The sequence below is a fragment of the Falco cherrug genome, chromosome 15 (genome assembly GCF_023634085.1).
Source record: "Falco cherrug isolate bFalChe1 chromosome 15, bFalChe1.pri, whole genome shotgun sequence".
Taxonomy (NCBI): domain Eukaryota; kingdom Metazoa; phylum Chordata; class Aves; order Falconiformes; family Falconidae; genus Falco; species Falco cherrug.
Window position 1 is genome coordinate 1,816,634 of NC_073711.1, and position 27,899 is coordinate 1,844,532.

General features: G+C 47.5%; 2 protein-coding genes across 2 annotated transcripts; one reads left to right on the forward strand and one right to left on the reverse strand.

Annotated features, from left to right (window-relative positions):
• LOC102048153 (glutamine amidotransferase-like class 1 domain-containing protein 3, mitochondrial) lies at window positions 1-5,755 on the reverse strand. Its single transcript, XM_005441947.4, has 4 exons — window positions 5,592-5,755; window positions 3,255-3,426; window positions 2,242-2,443; window positions 1-871 (listed from the first exon to the last, which is right to left on the reverse strand). The coding sequence occupies exons 1-4, from the start codon at window positions 5,697-5,699 to the stop codon at window positions 679-681; spliced, it is 675 nt and encodes a 224-aa protein (XP_005442004.1). The 5' UTR covers window positions 5,700-5,755; the 3' UTR covers window positions 1-678.
• A 3,223-nt stretch (window positions 5,756-8,978) lies between these two features.
• On the forward strand, window positions 8,979-18,859 carry LOC102051992 (uncharacterized). Its single transcript, XM_055727843.1, has 9 exons — window positions 8,979-9,085; window positions 9,835-9,948; window positions 11,589-13,274; window positions 13,846-13,945; window positions 14,627-14,775; window positions 14,938-15,050; window positions 15,828-15,917; window positions 16,821-16,943; window positions 17,411-18,859. Exons 1-9 carry the CDS (start codon window positions 9,025-9,027, stop codon window positions 17,603-17,605), a joined length of 2,631 nt encoding a protein of 876 aa, XP_055583818.1. The 5' UTR covers window positions 8,979-9,024; the 3' UTR covers window positions 17,606-18,859.
• The last annotated feature ends 9,040 nt before the right edge of the window (window positions 18,860-27,899 follow it).

Consider the following 27,899-nt stretch of genomic DNA (forward strand, 5'->3'; position numbering starts at 1 on the left):
TGATGTCATATTCATGCCCACATCTGGGTTTTGACAAATCCTAGCAAAACCAGTGGGATTTGCTGCTGGTGACTTCTTCCTGTATTGTTTTCTCCAATCACTGACCAACCCATAGCACTACGAGCATGTCCTAATCCAGATTAAAAGGCAAAAATGAAAGCAAAATTCAGCCCACGTGAAAAGTGTTAGGTTTTATTCAGCAACAAAATCGTGTTCTTTCCTTTTGCCACTAATTCATCTGTTCTGTGAGGTGGAGGTTTGTGGGGAGCTTTGAGTACTGGCAAAGACAGATGTGTAAGGAATCTCAGAAAGGGACCATTGACCCATGGTATCATGGCTGACAGGGCCCAGGCGACTCCTCAGCCACTCAGAACTAAAGACATCGGCTGCATCTGAGCCCCGTGGAAACCTGGCTTCTGCACGCCAGCTCGGTGCGTGCCCACACTCCAATTACTGACAGTTTGCTGGCAGTAAGTGGCGTGTCCTCAGCAGAACACGACAATGCTTACATTGCTTTGGAGTTCTCCCTCCTCAGCAGCCACAGTGGTCTGGTGGGGGGGCAGAACTCCGTTTGAGTAGCAGCTTGCCTGTTGACAAGTGGGTGTATGAAGGGGAAGAACATATCCAAGGCTCAGTGCCTGCACTCCAGAGGAGATGGATTCTGTGGTTCTGTGGCATTCAGGCGAGTCTAACCACTTCTTTGACCATTTTTCCAATGCCATCGTAGATCTCATGAATGGGGGCATTGCACATGAAAGCACTGGTGGTCACCAGCTTGTTCTTCACATCCACGTGAATTTCAGTGACGTGTTTGTTCACATGCTTGCAACCAAGTTCCTTCATGGTCTCAGCAGTCTTTGCGTAAGGCCATCTACAAGAAGAAAAGAGAATCAATGCTGTGGGGGGGAGCAGTCATTACATGGAGTGATTTGGTGGAGGCCTGGAGTGAAAAGTCTGTTGATTACAGAGAGATGGATGGTCCCTACAGAAAGCCCACTTAATAGGATCCAAATATTTTCCTGTCAGAGGAATTTATTCTGGACTATAGAACCAGAATAACCTCTAGATTACAGTGAGTTAAAAATCTGAAGTAAAGCCAAAATAAGACCTTGATGTTTTGCTGTAGATGTTCCACTGTTTAACTCTGCCCACTCTAGACTTTGTGTTTAGGTTTAGGTTTGGGTTTTTTTACCAGCTTTCTACAAGTGACATTACTTCCTAGCCCCTCCTAACAAGAGCAGTCATAGTTCCTTCCCTGCCATTGGGAAAATTCAGTCACAGCTTTCCTGTGTAAGGACAGTTTAACCATCTCCCTCTCTTAACACTACCAAGTCTTATGCAACCATCCTGTTCCTTCCCAGGATCTGCTTAACTTTATGAGTCAGTGGTCTGGTGTCTTTCTTGCCCTGGGACCAAGAGCTGCATGAGACAGGGTGCTACATACATTGGTGAGGTCAGATATGAGATTGTATTTAAAATAAAGCATCTTATTTTAAGCCATCAGAGTTGTGGAAAGCGGTATACAAAAATAACAAACCCACTGCTACAGTGTGCCCTCTGATCTGCTGACAAATAGTAAAACAATTCTTCCATGTACTTAAAGAGTTTCAGCTTTTAACTCTTAAGCCTTCAGAAGGGCCCCCGTTATGAAATACTTCACTCCAGAGGCAGCAGCTACAGCAGTCTCTCTGAAGTGGTGTCCATCTGAGGTGAGAGCTGAAGGGTGGCTTTTGCCCTGTGTTGGAAGGAAACAAGCTCCTGTGCCCTTCTGCTGCTTCTCTTTGTTCCACTAATCCCTCTGGTATCCTCCCTCTCTCCTTTCAGGCAAGGGAAGGACAGATTCCTCCTTTCCACAAATCTGAACATCGTCCTGGCTCAAAATCTAATTTATTTCATTGCAATTCTTGCAGTCTCTTGTGCCCCTGTATGGTAAAATACCCCCATTACAGAAAACTATAAAAAGTAAAATCTGATTTCTAATTTTAACTTGAAACAGATGTAGAGGAATATGTAAGTGATAAGTGGTACATCAGAAACTTATTATATAATTTATCAGCCAAGGTTAACTTAATAAATGCGTGACATGAATCATTCGTTCTCAGAAATAATGTTCAGCTTGTCACAAGACTTCAGGTGTCTGGGCAGGGGAGCTGCGGCAGGGTGCTGGATGCGCTGGGGAGGCATTGCTGATTCTGTGGTGTTTGTGGTGTGCTTTCCTACCAGCACCCCAAGGTTACTTACTTCTCACACTCTGTGTCATGACCCACGGTCAGTTCACAGCCTGGGAAGATTTTGGCTGCCAGCACTGGGGAAATGCAGCACAGGCCAATGGGCTTTTTGGCAGCGTGGAATGCCCTCAGGACCTCCTCCACCTCTTTGGAGATGATGCAGTTCTTGCCTTGGGTAGCCCAAGTACTCAGGTTTTTAGCCACTCCAAAGCCACCTGAGAAAAGAGAAACGGATTAGAGTGGAACATTAGTACTCCAGGGCAGGGTGTTTTTTAGGTATTACTTGTAGAATGGTACATTCTAGAAGTAATAGACAGATACTACTGGTAGAACGCTAAGATGGATTTGATGGATGGCAGCATTTGTCCAATAATGATTAAAGAATTGAAAACAGACAAGCTGGACTGTTGCGAGCTGACTGCCAGGAGGCGAGACATCAAAGCACCTTTCTTGCTTCCATACAGAAATGGAGCGGACAGGTGTCAATGCTCTGTTGGGTACTGCGTTTCACCAATGGGTTCTTTTCTGAATTATGGTGGAACACGCTAACAAGTTTTCACTTGTCTTTTAATCCTTGCTCCAGGTCTAATCCATTCCCACCATGGTCATGCTTCCACTAAAGATGCATCACCAGACTGACCAAGCTTTCCACTTTTGAGTCACCAGCCTCCCGTTCTCCTGATAAGGAGGTAGGCATGTGGTGAGGGAGGGGGTAGTTTTACATCCAGTAAAAAAAAAAAAAACACACACACACAAAAAAAGAGGATAATTGAATTGGCAGTTATCTGCCCTCTCCTCTTGGGATAAGCTTCAGCATTGCCATGTTCTCTTTTAATGTAAGTCCAAGCTAGCGTGCCAGTGCCAGCATGGATGGAACATGTCTGTCCTTCCTATCCCTGTTTCCAGCCTGTCTTCATCCCCAGTGGCTCTGCCCAGTTCCTGTCCAGCCCATGACTCATGTTCAGGGCTTAGAGCATACTAAGCTGCTCCCAAGGCTGGGCATGCAGACCCCGCATACTGTCCTACCTGGTATGATTAGGGCATCCAGCCCCTTGACATCCAGCTTAGCTAGATCCTTGATGTTGCCTCTGGCTATCCTGGCACTTTCAACTAGCACGTTGCGCTTCTCCTGAGTTGGCTGTCCTTTCACATGGTCCACCACATGCATCTGGTCAACATCAGGAGCATAAACCTCTGCCTGGGGAAGGAGGGGAAGAGTCTATTATCCTTCAGTCATGGATCATTTATTGTTCAGTCATGTATTAACCTTCAGCATGTTCATAGGTCATGAATGAAAATGCTTGAGTTACTTTGTTAGGAAAGAACTTTGCTGGTAAATGCAGTGACCTTCAGGTATCTGATACCGGCATCAGGAAGGTTTTGTCACAGGGAGGGGAAAGAAGGAAAGAAAGAAAGAAAGAAAGGTCTTTTGTAGCTTCTGCACAGGAGTGTTTACCCTGACCTTAGAGGAGACAGCATGGTGTTAGCTGAGAGCAATGAAGCCAGCCCACACTGCTTGTTTTGGGGGGTGAAGTGCTGGAGCAGGAGCAGTGACTCCTTTCCTTCCTAGGAAAACACGGGGTCCCAAAAGCCGTTGGTGAAGCTTTTTCTCAGAGGTTTCCATCATCCTCAATCACCTTCACAGGGGCAGGCCCCCCAAAGCCAGTGACCCCCTATGGCTGCTGACTACCCAGCAAGCTGCTCTCAAACCACGGGCCTCCCTCCAAGACAGGACTTTGAGTTTCTTTTCCCCAGCCACTATTTTCCCAAAGTCATAATATTTCTGTTTCTGGAAAATGCTTCCCCTTCCTTCAGAACTGTTTCAAGCTCACATGCAGAAATTAGGAATGGAGTGTGGCAAACAGGTGGGCGATACATTTTGGGACTGTAACACCCTTCGCATTTAAGAAGGATGTGAAGGTAATCAGAGGTGACCAGAGGAGAACAACCAAGCTGGTGACAGGGCTGGAAGGAATGTCCTATGAGGAGCAGCTAAGGATTTTGGGATTGTCTAGTTTGGAGGACAGGAGGCTGAGGGGCAACCTCATTGCTCTCTGCAGCACTCTGAGGAGGGGACATGGGGAGGAGGTGCTGAGCTCTTCTCCCTGCAATCCACAGACAGGACACCCGGGAGTAGTTCAAAGCTGTGCCAGGGAGTGTTTAAACTGGACTCAGTGTATGTTTAGACTGGAGGAAGCATTTCTTTACCAAGAGGGTGGTCAAACACTGGAACAGGCTTCCTGGAGAGGTGGTCGGTGCCCCACACCTGACAGTGCTAAGGAGGCATTTGGACAATGCCTGCACCAACACGCTTTAACCTGGTCAGCCCTGAAGCAGTCAGGTAGTTGGACTAGATGATCACTGCAGGTCCCTTCCAGCCCTTCCAAAACAGTCCATGCTGTGCTGTGCTGTGCTGTTCTGCTCTTAGTTTCCTTAGGCAAACAACCGGTAAGAGGAGGTTGAACTACCTCCTGAGGTTTCCCCACTAGAGGTCCTTGCCGGTCAAGGGATGGGGGCAGGACCGTGCTCCGAGCCTGCCCGTGCAGGGTATGGCAGCGGGGGAGCGACTGCAGCAGCTCCAGGAGAGAAGAGGCAAAATTGCACGCAGTGGAGAAAAGGTTTGGAGAAGTCTCAGCTTTCAGGCAAACAGCGGGTGCACACTTGGAAGGCTTTGGAACTGGATGGGCTGGCTCCGCAGCCGTTCATCGCTGCTGTGCCTTTGTATTTACTAGAGATTCCGATTCCCGAGGGGAGCGGCTCTGACTGGGGTCTGTGGGTGCCTGTCTCCCAGCTGAGGGTAACGTTACATAGGGCGGCTCTCCCTCATCTCCCAGTCTCGCAGGGTGGCTAATGGCATATTAGAACAACTGCTTGATGTTCGCCTTTTTTACTCCCGTTCAAGTTCAACTCACAAGAACTTGTCTATATTCAGTTCTAATATTTGGGGTTTTAAAAAGATTAATTTCAAACAGCCAAAACCCAACAGTAGTCTTTTAAACAGAAATACCAAAGCAGAAAAGAGGAAGCGCAAGCCAAAAAGAACAGAGAGTGCGTTTGTTCCAGAGTTTAGGTACACCCAACACAGAGCACCGAGCCAAACCTCTCGCACAGCAAAGCTGTGAGGGCGAAGCAGAGACGAGGGGGTTCTCCACGCTCGCTGTAGTAGCTCCTACACTGTGCTGTTTGCTTTCACTCCAGTCACTTATGCTTTGCAACTACTCTAGCAGCAATGGGGAGCTTATGATTTGTCCGGCAAGCTGCAAAGCTCCTTAAATGCAAGTACCATCTACAAGAGGGAGAGATCGAAAGGCAGAGCAGGACAAATGCAGAGATGGGACAGGAGATTGCCAGCGTGCCCCTTACCTGTGCCCCCTCCCTGCTGAGGTGCACCAGCACGGCAGAAGACTCGTGGATCTCGCTCCCGTCATACACCCCACAGCCGGCCAGCACAACCGCCACTCTCTTTCCCATGGTCACAACCAGAGCAGGAGGATTCCCTGGAGAGCCCCAAGGTGCTGTGCATCTCAGTTCACTGCCTGGAGTCTTTTATAGTGCGATCCCTCCCCCAGGAGCAGGTGGGGCCAGGAGGGCTGGGCTGAATTTCTTACTGGCAAGAAGGTTTTATTTCCAGTGCCACAGGCAGGGCATGTAAATATTATTTGTTTCCCCAAATGACTGCTCTCTCGCAGGTCTCCTTCCCAGCACGTTGTCTCCAAAGCATCCCCAGCTGACGTGACCTGTTCAACAGAGCAGCTGTATTTTTCCTTCTCAGCTGTTGATTTTCCATTCTATTTCAGACTAAAGTACCAAAGCCTTTGGCCATAAGATGGTATCAAAGGGAGCCCGCCCAGAGCAAGTATTCCAGCCAGTGCCTTCCTCTCTGTGCCCCACTTTTTGAAACCTAAGTGTTTTTAAAAAGTCTTTGAACACCAAGATTTCCTTTTTGGACTTTAAATGTCATCCTCATATCCCACCTCCCAAAGGCAGACCATTTTGCACTCAGCTGTAATTGTTTCCTGGACTTTTGGTCCTGAGGGTAAGAATTAATAATTTGATTCTTCATCAACAGCACCATCTCTCCATTTGCTGGGAAAGTGGTGCCAGGAATTGGCAGATCTCTGACCACAGAGGGGCACAGGGCAGTAAATTCACAGCATGTGGTGGGGAAACTCCCTTGCTCCTGCAGAGACTTGTTCTTCCTTGTCCCTGATATGCTCACACCTGAGATGATTATGTACCTCTCTGTTTCAGCTTTGCACTCTTGAAATAACTGTGGCCTGTTGAGACTGTCTTGCCATTCTTCAGAGAGCAAAATACTTCAACATGGCTGAAGGATGTTTTTCAGGGGATATTTATACGAAATTTTGCTCGGGTCTCTATCATGTATTGTAGACACATGAAGTGTATTCTGTGTGTAATGGTGTTTTGGCAAGTTCGTTAGACATAGCAGGCATGAGGAAGATACTTATTGCTAATGCATGTGACTTCATTTATTGCATGCATCTCTTAAAACTAGTGATATCAGGCACCACATATTCCTAGCTCAACCTGTACAAGCAGGAACAAAAAGCACATGAGGAAGAACTTGCAGTCCAGCTAATTTAACAAAGGCTTTTCTTACAGTTACTTTTATTACCCAGAACAGGAATTGAACTGTGAGATGTGTGTGGAAAACACCAAAAGCCTTTCCACTAATGTTTGTTTTGCTATCTAAGGTATTCTAACTAGTTTAGAAATGTATTATTTCATCTTGCATGAAAAAACAGCTGAATCATGCTGTGACTTGAACAATTTCTTCCACCTTCATCTGGTTAGGAGTCCCGTTAATGATGGAACAAAGATAGCCAGGGGCTGATGATTTAAATAAACTTACTGCTTGCTTCAGACCATATAATTTAGCTCTGCCTGTTGCAAAGTGACAGAGCCGGTTCCTCTTACTGATATAATTGGTTAGGTGTAACTGGACAGACCAGGCTTGTTCCAGTGCTTGCTTCCTCATGTAATAAGAGCTATCTCAATAGTTGTACAGAACCTAAAGATCTATCGGCAGTAAGCATACTCTTGATGAACAATACTTTTCAGCTGAGTTATTCCATTCTGTGTGGGAATGCCTGCACACATTTGGTACAGTAGAGACATTGGGCTTTTAATATTAACACCTTGCTTTAATCTGCATTAATATTCTGGTGAAGATGAGTATGAAGGAACCCTGTTGCCTCAGAGCTCTTCTTGAAGGGTGAACACAAAGATAACTGTCCTCCAAAGCACTGAAGAAACCAGGAAAGTTTGGGAGCCATTATAGTGATGCATCTGTGCAATAGAAGCGTGCCACCATGCTCCAGCTGGCTGAGGGAGCAGGAGGAGCAAGCTCCTTTGACATTATCTGTTGGCTCTGACAGTCTGGGGTTGTTCTGGGTGCTGCTACAGATCCGATGCCTTGGATGATCCTGGAGGCCCGTCTTTGAGCCCCACTCTGTGCAGCCAGAAGTCTCATTTCCAACAGCTCTTCTGTCCTCCAGCCCTGGCTGTGCAGCATGACTTATGGGGGAGCATCGAGCAGGATCTGCCATGAGGAGTATCACAGCTTGCTGCTGTAGGGCCTCTACAGAGTCATCCTTGATCAGCCTAGTAATATCAGTGTGAAGCTCTTTCCACTGTTCTGCATCTTTGGTCTTGTCAAGAGGCTGAGAGTGGAATTTGCTTTAACTGGGGCTGATGGGAACAGGAGCCGAGTCCTTAATGGGAATAGAACCTACACTGGTCCATTGCACACAAACAAAATGATGGAGGAATGTACATAGGTGCAGGCAAGTGTTGCCCCTGTTTTCTACCAAAGCTCTGCTAGCTCTCCCAGAACAGTTCTCTGCCTAATTTCCACTTAATGTGTGACCCAATGTGATCCCGATGCCAGTCTCTGCTGCTTTCTGCAGCCTCTCCTGCACTGGTGAACACCTTTATGTGCTGACCACATATCCTCCGTGGGAAGCAGTAGGAAGCTGTGACTAGGTCCTCATGTCGCCTTTAGGATACAGCAGCAATCACGGCAATGACTGATGCTGCCTGCATAGTTCTCCTGGACAGCCAGCAAGGCTCCTCCAGATTTATCCTTACACTGACGGTCTCCAGGCTGCATGTTCGCGTTGACACCTCCCTTGTGAACACCACTCGGGAGGAGCAACCTGGGAGTGTGCGCAGGGAGGCCGGACTGGAGAGATGTGGGGTGGCACAGGAACAGAAGCCACCTTTAAGGGAATGGCACTGAATCTGCCCTGGGTTTGCCCTGCACAGGACCAGCGGTGCCAGGCATTCATAGCTGTGACAGGCACAACAGCAGGACCGTGGCCAGTGTTAGGAGAAATAACTGGTCCCCAAGGAGCTCCTGGGCTTGCAACGTACTTGTTTGCTCCAGCAAGATGGATTATTTAAAAAAGCTTTAATTTAACCAGTGTAATTTCCTCACTGGCAGTAGCAAAAAGGCAGTAATAGTAATAAACCCTCAGTGTTATTTTTCAAGTGTCTTTTTTAACAAGGGTTAATCAACAGTAAAATTAACAGGCCCCTGGAGGGAGCTACCAGCAGTCCTTGCTGACTCACAGACTCAAATTTATTGCAGCAAGCAACTCATTTACATTTCCTCCCGCATGCAGAAAGGAACACTAACAGAAGATGTTTGTAGGGAAAAGGGGTGGAGAGCAGGGAGGAACGCAGGCCAGCGGAGTTGGTTTGGTTATAAAGAGCTAGGGAGGAAAGAGAGGCAGCACTTCAGCCCGCATCTGGGTCTTCAGCAGGCTCTGCGATGGCAGACAGAAAGGCTGAGTCACTGCATTCCTCCATAGGGCTCCTGGGCATTTCCGCAGGTAGGGGTCAAGTCTTCTTGGCACGGGAAGATGGGGTTGGGACTAGCTTTCATGGACACCCCCCTTTGCAAAGGGGGCTAACGAGTCTGTTTATTCTGCATCTTAGCTCCCTGGGTAAAACTTTTAGATCCAGAGATCCCTGCACCTATCTCAGCAGCCAACAAAATATTTGTCTTGGCTTTAAAGTGCTGGCCTGAACTTTTGTACTCAATCCATCCTGGGTAGGAAGCAAATCAAAACTTTTTGGTAGTCATTTTCATAAGTGATCTTTATTTGGATGCACTTTCCTCCCTTTGCATTTTCCCTGCAGCTCTGTTTTCTGTGTTCACTCCCTTTCATTTGCTCCTTCTTTGTGTTTCATCTTTCTGAGTGCTGCCCCTTTGCATTTTTTGCCTGGTTTTCTGTAGGCACAAGGCTTATGTGATCATCTGTGGAGTGTGTTTGCATCCGGTTGCCTTTTGTGTAATTTGAATCGGAGAGCTGATTTTTGCTTTTATCTGGCAACAGGGGAGCATTTTCAAACATGATTAAGTTCAAGTTTCTTAAAGCCAGGCACCCAGAAAAGGTGAAGCCTTGGACACAAACCAGGTTACAGCATAGCCCCCCCGCCCCTTAGACTTCACTGTTTGCATGTCTTGTACTGTTGTTTTTTTTCTCTACTCCCTGCTCTTGCCACTCTGGTTCTCTCCTGCTTTTTGGGGCAAAGTTTACAAGCTCTTTCTTGTTTTCCACCTCCTTGTCACACACAGGATCACTCTTACTGGCAGTGAATTTCTACAGTTCACCCAGAGCAGCCCCTCTGATCCCCAGCACAGCTCTTGGGGTCCTTCTGTTGGTTTTATCGTCTCTTTTGGCATATGCAGGTAAGACTCGGAGGTGGCCAGCCTCAAGGCCTCCCCCTTCGATAGCTTTGCGTACTTGTATTTTTTCGTACATGGTGGGCTTTGCCAACAGGTTTACACAAACCGTGGCAGCCTTGCCAGACCACTGATTCATTCTCCTAGAGGAGTGTGTCAGCGCAGGAAATTTTTCCTATATAGGCAACTAGAGAAATTAATGTTAGTTTTGAACAAATGCTTTACCAGGCTCTCTCAGAGTTTTAACAGACTGAACACATGATTTCTCTAAAGATGGTTCCCAGGCTTTCTGAGAGTACTTTAGGCATCCATGCATTGAAGTGGCATGTTGATGCGTAAATGCCAAGAGATCTACTTACCTGAGAGAAAAAAATCACTGGCTATAACAAAGTCCACACTTTTGAGAATGAATGCTGAGTTATTTCTCCTTTTCAGCTCAGAGTGATGAGGACGTGAAAATCCAAGATCTGATACTGGTATTTTTTCCTCTACAAAGCAGACAGCTTGGGGGACACACTACATATTTTAATCCAGAAAACATAGGTCCACCTCTTCTCTCAGTCAGCAGTGGCACAAAGCATTAGTAGAAAACACTTAGAAGCAGCTGTATTGATGGAGCCATATGAAATGGACCAGTGGGCAGGTGATGTTTCACAGTTGGTGGGAAACAACAGCTCCTACCAAAGGCAGGAATTTCTAGGCTCCCTTGTTCCAAGAGATGCATACTTGTGTGATTACAGTCCTCTGTAGCTTGGGGACTCTTTCAGCTGAGCTCTTGCTTCCCTCCCCAACATGAGTCTGGCTCACGAGGCTGTATCAGTTTGAGGAAGAAATGAAGCACAGGTCCATTACAAAGCTCCAGCTTTGCAAGGAAGCTTTCAGCTCTATCCGTGCTGATCAGTGTCCTCACATTGTAAAGTAAGAAAGCATAGCAGTAAAAATAAGGTACTTTGTGATAATTGTTTGAGGGTAGTAGGTGGGTTCCATTCACCTTGAAGTATTTTAAATCAAGGTCTTTGTCATCTTGGGGATCAGGATACCAAGCAGGATAGTTCTTGAGAAGGAATCAATCTTGCAATACCTATGCTTCTGTCTTCTGAAAAGGTCCAATTATTTATGGGATGCAGCAGGTTGTATGACAGTTGTGGTTCAAACAGCTGACAGCTTACAGCAGGAACAAAACAAACCACCAGGCAACCCAAAGGAAAGCGGTGTCAGGACTTGATCTGTATTAGTATAGTATGGTCTTGTTACTGAGTCTCGTAGGCATCATGAGGAGGATAAGACAATGGCTTGCTGAACCTCAACTTCATTAGTGCAAACTGCCCGCCAGGCCTGGCACAGTACTTAGTTGAAGGAGCTCAAGTGCTTTGAGCTCACCTCAGGCATTCTGGTGAACACGGTGTTGTGCTGATGGAGTCTGTATGGTCATGACTACACAGCATAATGGGGTATGGTGCAGACCTACCCCAACTCGTGATGGCTCTGTCTAGCATCACGCAGGACCTGTGCAGCTCCATGCTAGCACAGTGATCATGCTTCCAACACACCATGTGCCGTAGCACAGCCGCCTGTCCTAACTACCGCTTTCCATAGCCTACTGTCCTGAAACCACCGTTCTGTTTCTGTTGTCATTTGTTTCACAGGAATTCGGAGAAGCCTAAGAAATGCCTCCCTGTTCCTGTCTCTCTGCCTGACCATCTCAGTGTTCTGGTGCGGCTATGGAGTGGTCTTCATCCTGGGAGGGCAAGGACTTTTGAACGACACTGGTGATTTCCGCAATGCCTTGGTGCCTGGCCTGGTCACATTTACTTTGGCACTACTCATTATTGCAGTGGTGGGCTTCCTTTGCAGAGAGGTCATCCTAGCTCTGATTGCTTCTGCTGTCTCACTCGCCAGTGCTCATGAAGTTGCCATGCATTATAGCACAGCTTTTGGTTCCTCTGCTGTGGCTTGCAACTATATGATCGTCTGCTTGGTTGGTGGTTATTTTGCTCTGGGAAGGATTCTCTATTTCCTAACCAAAGAGAAAATTGCCCTCCCTGGCACAGATCTGGCCAAGAAAAAGACCCATGAACAGATCCAATCCACCAGTGGTGGCATTAATTGTTTTGCAGTCACCGGTCTGATCCTGAACATGCTGTCTGCCAGTGTCTTTGGCTGTAGGCTCCTGGGCATCACTGGCAAACTATTTATCGGTCAAGTGCCCTGGCTGTGGGCAGCTGGGATCTACCAGATTGGCATCTGCATTTTATCATACCGTGCAATGGACGTACTAATGGCTACATTCTTTGGTTTTACTTCCATCCTGAAATTTGCTGGAGGCTATTGCCTTCTGTACCCAGTCTGGCAACCAGAGGAGCCATCCCTCCCTACTCCATTCCTGGTGGTTTTCTCAATCCTTTTTGCTGTCTTGGCCCTTTTCCTCACTCTTAAGAGCCCAGCCGATGGCCTGTATTTGCTCTTTTATGTGGCCTACTGCATTGCATTAGCTTGCTCTCCCAAGGGATTTTTTGAAGGTGGACCCCAAGGCGTGGATGTGGCCATATTTGTGTCCTCAGCCTTGATGACTCTAATTCACCTGTACAATGTGAAAGCAAGTGCCAAAATCCCAACAGGGAAGGGTGCTGTGAAGGCCCTACTTGATCACAGCAGTCTTCTGAAGCTTCGTGAAGGGGCAGACCTTCATGCTCCCTACCTTGGGTATTCCAGGTATGCAGATGCAGAAGTGCTTGGCTATGCATGCAGTGTCCTCGCTTCTTTTACTATAACAATGACAGGGGACCCACAGGCTCCACTTGCTACTGTTGTAATTCCGTGGGTAGTGGTAGCTGGTGGGATCCTTAAGCTTCTAGGTGGCTCAGTGGCCTTTGCCCGGGGTAAAACCCTGGAGAGCAGTGCCTTCATTCTCTATGCTGTCATGTGGATCATATGGGGCCTGACAAGATATGGTGGCCTCTATGGCACCACCAGAAGCTTCCATGCAGCAGTAGGCATCATTGCTTTCATGCTTTTCAATGTCTTCATTGTCTTCTGCACGATCTTCTTAAACATCGCCTGGTTCTTTTACTCCATCACTTTCTTGCTCATCGCTGTCAGCTTTTTGCTGGATTCCATCCACGCTCTTCCCGCTGGCTATGACATTGCTGCCACTCTCATCTTTGGTCTGGTCAGCTTTTACTGCTTCCTGTCTGCCCTTTGCAACAGCACCTTTGAGGGCTCCTGCTTACCAATGGGTAGGCCCATTGTGCAGCTTGGTGGTGTGGGGGGAGGAATGACCAAGTGCCTTCACCTGCCTGCCAGGAAAGCTTCCTCAGTCAAGAGAATTGCAGGTAAGGGAAATGCATAGGGCATAATGTGGGGGTGGAGGGTAAATGCTGGGAGTTTTCATAGCAGAACACTATTAAAAGCACATTGTTCCAATGCAGATTTGGAAATCGTGATAATCTGATGACTTTTTGATCAAGTGGGTGAAGTTACAAAAGTTATTAGAAGCTAAATACACCAGGGGGGAAAGAGGAGCTGGGTTTAGCAGTGAGTTTGCTGCAGTCTCTCCTGTATCATACCCCTGTCTGCTCATCCAATCTAAGATACATGGATCCTTCAGGCTGGAACTACCACTGAAAGCTTTGTACAGAGAAAGGGCAAATGCAGGGTGCTTGCTGTCTCCACAGGGCTGAGTGACTTCTGGCCCTGATGAGCGTGGCCCAGAGCTCTGCTAAGTGCCAGATCTCCTCTTGGATGAATGCTAGCAAATGCACTGTCAGAGGAAATGCTTTGTTAGTTGGGAAAAGGAGATAAGAGCACCAAATTGGCTGTTTTGTCTGTGACAGCTCTTCCATTGAGTTACAGCCCCTCACTTCTAGTCACTCAAGGGGTTCTTCCCTGTTCACATGCAAACAGGTATCCTGAAGAACGGAGGGACTTGTGGCATCCCCACAGATACTGTGTATGTGCTTGTGGCAGCCTGTAATCGGCCTGACGCTGTGGAGAAGGCTCACCGGTAAGTATTTGTCTTTCTGCCCCGGTGGAGGCTTCCTCGGCTGGTCTAAAGGAGCCTCTAGGATTTAGAGCTGCTGCTGAGTACTGACTACAGCAGCCATCGAGAGCGATGGGACGCATAGCTCAGCCTTCATGGGAGCAACAAGGTGATGAGTCTGGGCGAGGAGATCCACTTAAGGAAAAGAGACAGTTGAGCTGTAATAGTCTTGTAGAATATTGAGGTCTCCTGGCAAGAGATGGAGCCAGGCACTTGGATATCATAAGGAAACCCAAAGAGACAGATGGGGCAGGGGATCATTATACACATTTGTAGGTATATATTGTCACAACCAAAACCCCTCTCATGTTTAACAATGCCTCTAGCTGTGCTTTTGTAAGCAGCTGGGACCACTCATACTGGTGGGGTTTCCTCAGAACTTGGGCAGCTGGGACTTTGACCCATCACTATACAAGAAGCTAAAACCTTGATTTGGAGTAGGCATTCCTGACTGGGAGTAGTCATTAATGTCCCTTTCTGTCAGGTCATCTGTTGAACAGTTCTACTTTTACTACAGACCAGTGATCTGGGGCAGAGCCTACACACCTTGTCTTAACTCTAGGTCTCGCTAACACAATTTCCATTTCAGCTTGAAACTAAATTCCCATTTTACTTCCAGGCTCATTTTTCTTCACTCTTTTCCAGATCTAAGCGCCAGGCTCAGGATCGCCCCATGTCACTCTGGATTTCTAGCTTAAAGCAACTGGAACCTGCAAAGCATTTGTTCACTCCCCTCCTCTGGGACTTCATGGAGGCTGCATGGCCATCTCCTATTAGCTTGGTGGTTCCCAGAGGTGAGGAAATGCTGTTACTTCCAAGTTCTCTGGAGAGCTTTGACCCTGAAACTTTAAGTCATGCATCCCTGCAACACCACATGCTCCATGTGATGTTTCCGGTACGATCATTGTTTGGACTGATGTACATCCCTAAGTGCCATGTGACTCTTCCTTGTGCAGGTGAATGGGTGGACTTCCTGGGAATGAAAGACTCTGCTAAATACGTTGGTACCCCTCAGAGCATTGCCATCCGCATCCCCGACTGCTCTGTCACCACACACCTCATCGACCTGGTGAGTGGCCAAAGCACGCTCATCCCATCAGTGCTGCCAGCCGGACCTGGCTGTTCCCCTGTCTAGGAAGCAGGTTTGGTGTCAGTCACTAGTGCCCAGGTCCTCTGGCCTGCTGGAGGGGAGAAAGATAGTGAGAGGCTGGAGCACCCTTCCAGCCCCCTCGGTATGTCACTACTCCTCTCTTTTTAATTTTCTCAGTGAAGTGAGAATCCTAGCACGTTCAGACAGGTCTGGGGAGTGAAAACTGTTAACGTGAGTAACTCCCGCAAGAAAAATATCATTAAGAAGTACTGGAGTATGCAGTCAGCTGATTTTATTTCACAAAAGAGGGTGACAAGAACAACCACCTTGTCAGAAATCCAGAAAAGATGCAATTAACAGACACTTGTCTGATTTCCTACATAGAACACTTCTGCTGCAAGTGTGGGCTTACCTGAAGCCAGAATAACTTCAGAAGGTCCAGAATGTGGCCAGAGGAACTGTGATACCATGCACGTTCTACTCATTTCTAGGACAGGCATTGTAGGTCCTTGGCAATTGCTGTTGCTGGAAAACAAAATGTTCTTTCCTGATCAACATCAGTAAACCGCAATTTAGCAGGGTGTTAGTCACTTGTACACAGATTTGGTGGGACTGTAGTTGCCTACAAATTAGGTGTCTCTACCTGGGTGAGTCACACTGAGTTTTCTTTAAAGTCACAGAGACTCAGAGTTCAAGTCATCTGTTTTGTACAGCAAAACCTGCTCAGAGCTTTCATTCCCATTCTTCTGTCACCAGGTTGGCCCCATTGCGGTCACGTCAGCTAACCCAACAGGAGAGGCAGACACAACACACCACAACCAAGTGTATGCTAAGCTGGGAGATAAGGTAACTGGGGCTCTGTGTCTTTTCATTCTGGCTGGCCCCAAAAGATGTGGGGATGGAAAAACACAACCACTTTGTTTCCAGTAGGCCAATCCATAGATGATCTCAAGAATCTGGGAAAGCATCTCATTAAAAAAGTCTCATGGACACGCCTTGTGTTGGTGTCATAGTGAAAGAACAGTGTAAAATACAGAGCTTGGTGGGAGACCAAAAGTCTTATGATTTATACAGTATAGTTATGGGTTGGCAATGAGAGTGAGTTCATCTGTAACACAACGATATGAGCAACAAAAAAATGCTTCTTTGCTTACAAGCAATAAAACCACTGATGCCTGAATGCACCAGGGCTCCAGCTGGCGTTGTGCTGTCAGAACACAGGGGATTCCCATCTAAAGCTGAAGCTGCACTAAAACTGGTGCCAAAGGTCTGAAATATTCCTGGAGTTTAAAACTTTCATAAGTTCTGGAAGTACAATGGTCATGGCCACTCAAATGGCTGTTTTGTTTCACTGCTAAATCCTGAGCATACTACATCTGGCATGTTCGTGGCAGCTCGTGTGAGGGAAGTTTTCAGCAAAAGGTGGTACAGATCTTCCACCTCTAACTCCTCAAAAATTTGGTTTTCTGCACATTTGCTTTGTGGATGGGACTTCTTCAAAGCTCCTCAGCTGATATAAACCTGTCTTTGCTGTACTGCTGACCTACACCCCATAGAGCTCTCTCTTTGCTTTTATTCAACTCATTCCTCATTCATTCCAAATTCAACCCTTAGTTAGTGTCAATACAATGAAGTAGGAAGGAGCAGAGTTGCCTTTGATAATAATTACCTGCTGTCGAGAGGGGGAAACTGCCCTCTCTTTTCCCAAATGCCTGAGGGGAACTTGGTGTGAACATCTCTTGCTCTTAGGTGGATGCAGTCCTTTGTGATGGGCCTTCTCCAGAGAACATTGCCTCCACTGTTGTGGACTGCACCAAAATTGACAGTGGAAACATAGGATTCTTCAGAGTTGGTATCATCCCCAAGTCTCAGGTAAAATTAACCTTGATTTTAATTCTGCTCCATTTCTTCATCTCCATTAAGTGGGTTTCAGACCAGGGGTTTCCCTATTCCATAAGGAAGTGAAGAAATTTGTGGTAGCATGAGGAGTTGTCATAGGAACCACCCTCTATGAAAGAGCAGAAAACCAGAGCTCCATGTTGCTTGTGTCCTGATCCTGCCTCTGGACCACCACTGCTCCTCTCTGTGCTGAGCACATGACTGGGGAACGTGCAAGGTGAGACTGATTCATTCACGGAAAGAGCTTTGAGATCCAAGGTCACGGACCTCCATGGGCCGGCTCTCCATTTACACCTGTCCCAGAGACCTTAGGGTAATCACAAGGCTGAGCCCAGACATGTAGCTTGGAAGAGAATAGGACATTATTTCAATAGCAGGAGAAGAAATTAGTGCTCTCCCCTAATTACTAACCCACTCACAGCTGTGTTTACTAATTTCAGGTGCTGCAGATACTAGAGCAGGTGCAGAAGAAACACGCATTGGTTCCTAGCGGTGGCACTTGCACCACAAAAGGCCAGAAAGAACAGCTGGATCACAGCCGTGCTGTGCACAACGGGGTGGGCAAGGCCACCTCGGAAGAGACGGTGCCAGTGCAGTGCCCTGGTGATGGCTGTGAGAACCACACTCGCCTCTGACTCCTGCGCAAGCCAAGCAGTTATCTGCTCGCGAGGAAATTGTTTGCTGGAAAATGACATATAGGTCAAATTGGGGAATGGGAGAGGTTTCCCAGCTGCAGGGGTGACTTATTCATCTTTCTATGGGTACTGCTAAAATATCCCAGTGCAAAGCTGATGTACAAACCAGGGTCATCCAGAAGTAAATTTTTCATTTATGGAGACTGCCAGCTTTCACTGAAGATCAGACATAAATCTGATCTTCAGTGATCACAGGAGCATCACTGGATCACACACATCACAGGAGGCGTGATACGGGTGACAGGCTGGCCCCAGAGTAACAGAGCTTTATTCCTACCACTGGGAGGTAATGCCTTTGGTTTGGGGCACAGGGTAAGGCGAAGTGTTTTGTGATTGTGCTTTGGGGAAAACACTGCATGGAACTCGAAGTGGGAGAGGGAAGAAGATGTATTCAGGTACTGTGCTGGTGAGTGCAGTGGACTTTCTAGAATAGGTGAGGCGAGGCACGGCCTTGGGAGCTGGGGCTATCTCCTGATACGTCCTCTCAAAGTAGAGGTCACAGAAGCCAATGCTAAAAAGAAATGCCGTTATCTGAGGTGCCATTTTCTTTATTTCATAGTCAGTGTGAGAGTGGAATTACTACTTTGATGAGTCCAATAATATTTCCTTAGAAGTGCTGGAGCATTATGAAGGACCCTCCCTTCCCATGTTGTCTTATGCAGAGTAGGAATTTCAGGAGAATTATCTGCACTGCATCTAAGGATGCTGGAAGTCTCCTGCCTCGCAGCATAACTGTACACATCTCATGGTACGTTTCCTCCAGAGTGCAGAGTTAGTGCAGCGTGGTAGCTGCTGACCGGGAGGAGGTGAAATGAAGTCTCAAACCAATACGAGAAGTTTTCCTTGGCAAGGACTGCGTGGCTGTGCAGTTGGTGGCATGTTTAGCCTCTGAAAACTGTTGATCTTATTCTTACCTGACTCAGGTGCAAGGTGCTAATCAAACTCCAGCTGAAACCAATGAATTGATTCATTGATTTCACCTGAAGTTCTGCTGGAACTTAAGCATAAATTCTATGCAGAGGAGCTCAACCTCTACGAACTACAGCAAAACCAGGTATTCTCAGTTTGTTTTTGCAGAACCATCTCTCCTCCTGCAGAGAAAGAAAATGTCAGATAGTTGAGTTTGTTGAATAGTTTTGCTGGTCTACTTACTGTATCTCTTTGGAGTTAATTAAAACTGATTTTTAGAAAGCAATAAAATATTTTCAATCAACAGTCATATGTCACACAGGACTGTGCTATCATCTGCGGCAAGTACCTGGAATGATTATATATAATTATAGATTTCAGCATGTGAGGATTCCTAGCCATGCACAAAGGGTCTTAAGAGGGAATCAAATTGGGGAAGAGGAGGGAAAGGGAAGATAACTCTTAACATCAACCCCCTGGTGCCAGCTCCCTTGCTGAGGAGTACTAATGAGCACATAAACACCAGGGCTGAATTTTGCTTCTTTCCTTAACTCGCTTATAAAAACCCATACGCACTGAAATCTGAGGGAGTGTGGTGAGAAGCATTAATCTGGAGAGGTGCTGAAGCATCACAAAGCCTTTTGCTGGGAGAAAACAGTCCTGGCTTAAGTATACCAGGGCTGCTGCTGCCCTGTGCTGCAAGTAATGTTATGGTTTAGTGTGCTGCAAATTAAAAGTGGTTTAAAAAGCTGGATTCTTCACCAGATGCCTCGTCTGGGGCCAATTTTCCTCTTTCACTCTCTCTATATGGTGCTTGCTTCTTACAGAAAGTTTTGATCGGAGTGTCAGGACACTGGGAGAATGTGTCGGGGAGCCACTTCTCACTTTGCAGAGCGAGGTGCAAGACAGGGAGATGTTTCATTTAAGTTCAGTCCTTATTTTACCCCACCCACAGCTCTCCTGGGTACAAGCAAACTGGCAAGAAATAGTTTAGGGAGGTGGAGATTTAAATGGGATATTTCAGTTAAATCAAGGCAAAAAAAAATCTAATATTTCCAGAGTTTTCCCAGCATTCAAGGCAAAGCAAAGAGAAATGGAGAGACAAAAAAAGCCGCTGTTTTCAGTGGCAAATCCAAACCACTTCAGTCAGAAAATGTTGAGATAAACATTTAAACATTTCCGTATGTTTGCTGAAAAATCACAGATGAGATCTGTTTTGAGGTATCAACATCCCGGTGAGAGGTACAGGAGGGGACCTGGGGTCCTCAGACCTCCACCGCAGGAAGAGTTTGAAGTGACTGAGGAAAACCAGAGGCCCATGAGAAAGTCCAATTTTGGTTGCATTGTCAATGGCTCAGAGGCCCTTGGGCCTGAAAGGTCACCCTGGGAGACAAAATAATCCCATGAATGGGCCTCTTTGTGAAATAGCCAACACTTTATTCCCACTGGGGTTGGAAACAGCCCAGGAAGAAGGGCTGTCCCACCTTGATTTTTCTCTTTGTGGAGTCCAGACATCCGTGTCAATGGAAACAAAATTTAAAAAAAAGAATGAAAAATAAAGAAGTGTATTTTCCAGTTGCAGGAAAAAAACAGCTCACCCTTCTGAGAATAGAGCTGTGCCATAGGAACAGGAACTGACTCAACGTCATCCTCAAGGATGCATGTTGGTATAGTGGGTGGACCTGATACTAGAGTGGGCAGAGTGGTTCACAGAGGAAGGGCGGCATCAACCACCTCTTGAGTGAAACCAGCCACGCAGAAGCCCTGAGACATGGGCTTGACCATCCCCAGCTTCGAGAAACCCCAGGAACTGGGAGCCCTGTAGAGGCAGAGCCCTCTTCTCCTTGGCTCCTGCTCCTGAAATACGAAAGTCAAAGTCTGCCTATAGCTTGGGATGGGACATGAGGTGGAGGGAAAGGCAGAAGCAAAGTGATAATGAAAGCAAGACCCTTTGATCCTGGCACTGTTGAGGGCACAACATCTGAACACACAACCCACAGTGATTTTATGTCATACTCACCTTGCTGCATTCTTCCTGGTACTCCTCCCTGTAGCATCAAGGGCCTAGGGTCATTGCTGCAACATGACCAGATAATCTGGTTTGCTTTTGGGGGAAATACTGAGAACAACAAAGTAACAGCATATTTCAGAATCCTGGGCCAGATCTTCAGCTGCGCCACGATACGCAGCTCAGATTTACGTACCTGATAGGAGCTGCAGTGCCCAGCCAAGAGCCAGCCAACCCGTAACGGTCCAGAGCCACATGGGAGTCACCGTTGCTCGTGCCAGCTGCAATACTGAACTTACAGAGCAGCTCTGAGCTGCGGCTCGGAGTGAGAGCAGAGGTAGCTGGGTGACAGCATCTGGGCACTTAACCAAAGCAGAAAATAACTCTGTTAAAGTTGTCTTCTGCTGCCCGTCTCCCTCGTTGTAATTCACAGTGCACCTGGAGTTGTTCAGTGTGGAACAGCAGTAGAGAATTTATCTGCCTGGTGAATAAATCGATTGTGTAAAAAATCTTGTGGGGAAAAGCAACGGTCTGGAAACCGAGCTTCTTGAGTCAGAACAAGAATTAAAGTGATTAACTTCCAGTTGTGACTCTGTTGTATTCTTCCTTTCTGCCCCAACCAGAAAAGCATCTGATGGCTGCAAGACTTTCATCTCCTCTTTATGCACAGCACTGCCAGGGCTGGGGTCGAGGAGGGAAAGCCTCTGTAGTTACATTTCGGGCAGGGACCGGTGGGTTTACCAGATCCCTGTATTCTCCTGCTCCATTTCCACGGTTGCTGGCATCTCACTGCCAATAGAGCTCAGTTAATATCCGACCTTGTGTGTGAGGGCTTGTGCTCAGCTCGGTGGCTCCATGGTGGTTTTGTGTGGCCTCTGATGGAGGCGATCCTGCACCTCCAGCTCTGCCGGTGTAGATGCCTAACCCAGCAGCTCACTGTTCAGATCCGGCATGCGTCGGTGGGGCACAGCCAGGCACAGGATCCAGCCCTCTGCACTGGTTCCTGGCACAGAACTCAAGGGATCCCGCATCAGCGCTGCTGCGGGTCCCCAACTCCTCAGCCCCCTGCGCTGGATGGAGGAAGATAGGCAGAGAGCTCTGCAGAGCAGGCGGTGCAAGGGGTCATGCTGCGGGGCTGGACGGGGAGGTCTGTCCTGTACATCCAGTCAGCACGGCCTCTAGCCATGGCTCAGAGGCTGTAATAAATACCTCAACTGCAAAGCCCCTGTTCAGAGGCTCAGAAGTGTCAGTTCTTGTGAGAATCACCTTTTCATTCCTTCCTGGACAACAGAAAAAGATCTTGCTTGTGTTATTATCTCTTCCTAGATACCAAAAAAGCAGGATTTTCAACAACTTATTTTGCTCTGGCTTGAGACAGATGTCAGGGTTCAGGCAGTTATCCTGAGATAGACACACCTGTCCCAGCAGCCGTGGAACAGAGATGCTGCAGCACCAGCCAAGCCTAGGAGCCTTGGAGGAACATCACATCCTCCACTTTCTGCTGCAGAAACAGAAAACTCTTCAAACATCTCGCAAGGCAGCCTCGGAGGAATGAGGGTTGGAGGATCACACCCTGAGTTTAGAGGCATTCTGTACCTTAGCACCTCCCTTTTCGGACCCTGTTTTTTGTATTTACATGCAGCAGGAAGTGTTGTGGGCCTTTCATAACAAGGTGGTTATTGCCCAGTTTCAGTAAATAGCCAGTTCTGAACTCCTTCTCTGATGTAATGCCAATTACAGAGGTACTACAGAAACCTTCCTCCTCTGACCTGACTGCTCGTTCACCCCAAGCAATTGCCCTCTCGTCTGCTGAACTAATGACAGACGCCCATAACCAGTCTCTCTCACTGTCAGGGCTTCCACCGTGGCCTTGTGCAGTCAGTGCCAGCACCCTAACTTGGCAGGATGGGCCCAGATTTCCTTTCACTGCACTGTTCTTAAGAACCTGGAGGACACGCATGCACCAGCAGCACTGACTCTGCCCCTGACCAAGTCACCTTAGTGCCTCGGAGTTCCCGGCAGTCCCCTAACCGCTTCTGGCATCCTTTCCCCTGCAGCCTGGCTAAGGACCCTGTGCTCCCACACTGGGTTATCAGATCTTACATGCCCAAAGGGGTACCACAGCCTGTCCTCCTTCTCACTACCCCTTACAATTGCTCCAGGCCCTCCTTGCCTGCAGCTGCGCTCACTTGCAACATAAACCAAGTCCTAATGGTAATGTGAGAGTCTCTTGTGGGAAGTAGAAATGGCAGTAGAGGTGGAGGCGAAGGAGGAGCAGGCACAGCAGCTTGCTACAGTTCCAGGCCTGAAGAAGAGATCAAATCCAGCAGAAAGCAATGACCATGACTGCTGGGACACAGGCTTGCTCCTCCTTGGCCACAGAAAGATCTGAGATGGAGTTTCCACAGACATAATTAATGTTGATTGTTCTCTATCTGGCTTCCAAGCTCTGGCTCTCCAGAGTCACAACAAAGTCCGATCAAAGGAAGCTAAAGGCCTTGTCCACGTCTCTTCATAGCTAAACCTCCAATGCGAAACCAGGCAGCTTTGGGGGCGTTCATAACTGAGAACCAGCTCTACACAGCAGCTTTTGGGTCCCTTGAGGTCACCTTGTCTGTGATGCTACAGGTTTTGGTGATTTTTTTTACTTTTTGGACGTGCTTTGCCCAGAACAGTACAATTCATTCCATCTGTTGAGGAAGGAGTCCCACCATATCTCTGGCGGAAGGGTAAGAGTCCGGTGGGAAAGGGTGCATGCATATGCACAACAAACACCAGAGATCAATTATTTTTTCCTGCTACTCTGCACAGAACTGTGTTTAAAATGTGCATTGATAAAATGCAAATTCATGGATTTTTGACCTCACTGTGTCCAGGAAGATGCCTTTTCCTGACTCATACAGTTAACTGGCAGATAAAATGAAGTAATAAATGAGTGAAAAAACAACAAGAAGGAAGGAGACAGATATGGACAGAGCAGAACTGAAACCAGACAGCACAACTGTGGACACGGGTCAGCTCCAAGAAGGCAACAACCAACTCATGGGACCTGCTGTCCTGTCTTAGGAATGACTGGGTTTTATTGTCACATTAAACCATTGTTGTGCTGGAAACTCAGCATCCCTCCCAGTCCCTCACTCACTCCCCCACGTGGGATGGGGGAAAGAATTGGAAGGGTAAAAGTGAGAAAACTCACGGGGTGAGATAAAGGCAGTTTAATAGGTAAACCAAGAGCCGGGCATGCAAGTAAAGCAGAACAGGGAATTCATTCACCGCGTCCCATGGGCAGGTCTCAGCCCCCCCCAGGAGAGCAGGGCTGCATCTGCACAACCGGGAATTGGGAAGACAAACACCATCGCTCCGAACGTCCCCCCCTCCTCCTTCTTCCCCATACGGCGTCATGCTCAGCAATAAAAAGCTGTGGTGGGCTGTGTCTTTGGCCAGTTGGGGTCAGCTGTCCCAGCTGTGCCCCCTGCCAGCTCCTTGTGCCCCCCCAGCCTATTTCTTGGCAGGGTGGTGTGAGAGACAGAAAAGGCCTTGGCTCCCTGTGAGCACTGCTCTGCAGTAACGAAAGCAGGAATCCAAACCATTGTCCCATACCAGCTACTGTGTAAAAAGTTAACTCTATCCCATCAAAACCAGCACACCCATGGCTGAAAGCAGCCAGCTGAGAGTCCAGGAAGGTGGACAAGCTGGTTTTCTGTGCCGAGACCAAAATGGAAATCAGTGCTCTGGGAAGCTGAACCCACCAAATCTTGCTTTCCTCAGAAAGGAGGCACTGCAGAGGCCTTGGAGATTTGGTGGTGCATGCACATGTGCTGTCACCCTGCAGGTGTTGGTCTCTCGGTCACAGAACGAGCCTGCCCACGGAGGGCTGGGTGGTCATGCCCTAATGTTCCTCTCACCAGGCTCCAGCATCTCTCCTGGAACAGAGGTATACTGCCCTTCACCACCAGCTAGGTTTAGTGCAATTTACTTCCTTGATGATGTGAGCAGACATTCAGTTTTGCAACAACATTTTGCACCAGTGTTTCTTTTAATAAAATACTGACTTTCTGTCCCCTTGCCTAAACCTCCCTGTCCCATCCCTACTGGTACGCCTCTCTCCCTCTCCCATCCGATTGCGCACACAAGCGGGCTGTTTGTCTCTGCCACACCTGGTGCTCCCTCCCTGAAAAAGATTTCACTAGAGCTCAGCTCAATTCTGAGGGAACGCTAGGATTGAGAAGGTGGGCAAAATGAAGAAGCTGTCCACAGGGGAGATTCGGGGACAAATATGACATGGTTTACATCCTTTACCCCTAGCTCTGTTAGAAACCAAAGGGTCCTGTTGCTCATCTCTGGTTCACGTTTGGAAATGAGCCTTCAGCGATATATAGCGCCTTGTAACAGAAAACACAGCAGGAAGTGTTGAATATTACCAACAGCCCTAATGAAAGGAGGCTGTGTTTAGGGAGCGGGAATAGAGGAATCCAGGGCTCCCGTTGTTGGTCTAAGGGAGGTGTGTTTCTTTCCCTGTAACCTTGCAGAAACGCTGGCAAGAGGGTTCACACCTGGGGAGTTTCCTTTGAGTCCCTGGGAAGAATTGTGTGTACGTGACCACATGGCTGTTGCTCTGGCTCCCCACCCTCTTCTGCTGAATTTACGGGAAAGAGAGACCTGTTATCTTCATGGAAACCCATCATGGTGCCACTCACTTGTGTAGGGGTTGGGGACCAATCCATTTTCCAGGTTAACTTGTCACGGTAACTGTTCAGAGCCCAGTAACAAATTCTGTCTTATATTTGGCTAAAGTGGCAGAACTGACAGTTCTTCAGAAAGTTCAGTGGCAAAATGACAGGACAGAACAACCTGATGTGCAGGCCAAAATCACGAAGGAACTCTGGAGATCCGATGGCTGAAGGACCTCATCACTCCTGCTCAGGATTTAGAATTGTTGCTGTTGGGAATACAATTAAATTAAACCCTTCTGAAGGCAGACATGGGTGACCACCTTGAAAAATCTGGACTTTTCTCTGGGATTTGTTGAGAATATCTGCTGGGTGTGAGCTCCCAAGCCAGACACGTCGTCAGTCAGTTTAAGTTTTACAGTTCCTCTATTCCCGTGGTCTTGCATGTGCAGTTGGGCATTTCTGACCAACTTCACTGGAGGTTGTGGAACAAGTTTGCTTGTCAAGAGGAGAATCATGATAAATCTCAGCTAAAACAGCAGAAAAATTAGTGTTATTGTAAAATATTGTAATTCACAGCATTTCTTAGAAAAGGCTTTGTCATGATAGTATCATGAGGATTTACCCTGACATGTTTTATAGAGGAAATATTCCACTTTATTTAGCAGCACTAAGATAACACTGAGTAATCTAATTTATTTCCTTGATGGCAGCAGAGATGCATGCTGGTTTCCAGCACAAACTGGGGGAAGATGAAAAAGATTTTGTGGTTTATTGTGTTAAATAAAAACATCTATTTGCTTTTTATCCTGCCACACCTGATGCTGGGAAACAGGTACAGTGCAAACACCTCTCCCATAATTTATCATGAGTCAACAGAATATTTATGAGACAGTAAGTGTCCAGGTAAGAAGCCCAGAGTATGGTGAAAGTCTTCTTTCTGTAACATCATCAGCTTGCTTTCTCATTCAGTAAAACATAAAGAATTCATTAATGCATAAAAGACTCCCTATCTTTACATCTGTGGCTTTCACCCTGCCCGTAAGTACAGACAGTTTATTGATTTAATTGTGCTCTGCCGTTAGGTAATTCCTTGCATAAGCATGTTGTCAAAGGAAATACCGTTCATGGTTCTCCCTGGAACAAAGCCATTGTCTGAAACCAAGAGGCTCCTGTAATTTTCTTATCTTGCTCCATTTATAACATAAATTACAGATGTGTCCATAGCTTTGAAGCTGCAAAATAGTTTCTATTTTAACCCCTGATTTTCCTATCACCACAATGCTCTCAAGTGCTTTCCTCAAGGGCTGAGACATCCCAGTCTTGATCTACCTGCCAGATAGCAGCAGTGCAAGGCGAGAGCTGCTACTGCTACCACAATGCTCACCGTGCAGTGTCCCAGGAGCCCACAGCCCCCATGTGTAATGTTCCTAGCCGGGCCAAAACTTGCCTCAATTGACCAAATCCTGGGCTGTTTGTGTGTGCACTGATGGTGGCAGATGGGGAACTCCGCATCCTTCCCTTGAGCTGAAATGTCCTGTCCCACTGCCACGGAGACGCTCTAATGCAGACCCATGTCACAGAGGTCACAAGTCAAGAAGGAACCTTCTGCTTTTTTTTTGTTGCTGTTGTTCCAGCCAATATTAAAAAAAACATATTTGTTTGGAAAGGTCAAGTAGTTTTTCAAGTATTAAAGTATTACAACATGAGAGAAGTCCCATGCTGTGCAACTTCACCACATACTTAACTTTAAGCCTTTGCTGGGTGGTGGTAGACCTCAGCTGGCACTTCAATGCATTTATTGAATAAGTGCTTATCGTAGAATCACAGAGCGGTTTGGGTTGGAAGCGACCTTAAAGATCATCTAGTCCCAACCACCCTGCCACAGACAGGGACACCTTCCACTAGACCTGGTTGTGTAGCTGTCCAGAAGGTATGTGCAGGGAGGAGAGCATGACTTAATTCCACTTACAGATGCTGGCACCAGCTGGGAAACCACAGGTGGCTGGGAATACCCGGCTGTGCCCGAGCGGAGCAAACAGTGACTGCCCTCAGCCCAGGAGCGGAGGGGGCAAGTGGGCTTGGGGGGTCAGGAGGCTGCGGGGTGAGGGGGAGCCTGTGTTCACCCCTGGGGAACAGCTGCCAAGGATTTGTAATCAGCAGTTTGGGGAGCTGCTTGAGTGAAACAACATCCGTCGCCTGGAGCCAGAATCATAGCTGTTATTTATGGTGACTTCTGAGTGCAAACGGACTGGCAGGTTGCACCTTGTGAAGGATCAGATGGACAACAACGCCAGCGCCAAAGCAAGCTGAGCACAGTTAAAACTGGAGTTACTGTTTACATGTTAGGAAGCGTGGGAGGAATCCAGCCCCGGCAGCTCCCGGGTCTGGCTGCTCGGGTCCCAGGGCAGTGCCGGGTAAGCAGGGAGGGAGCGAGCTCCTGCCTGAGGTGGAGAGGGGATGTGGCCTGGGGGAGAAGTCTGTAAGCAAGACAAAAAGATGTTCCAAAACAACGATAAGGAAGAAGAGAAGGGAAGGGGCTTGTCCCTCAGGTGGTGGGAGGTGGCACTGTGGCCGTGCCGAGGGAGCAGTCTCCCTCCCAAGTGAGGAGCCCAAGAGAGGAGGAGGAACAACTGTAGGGGACTGG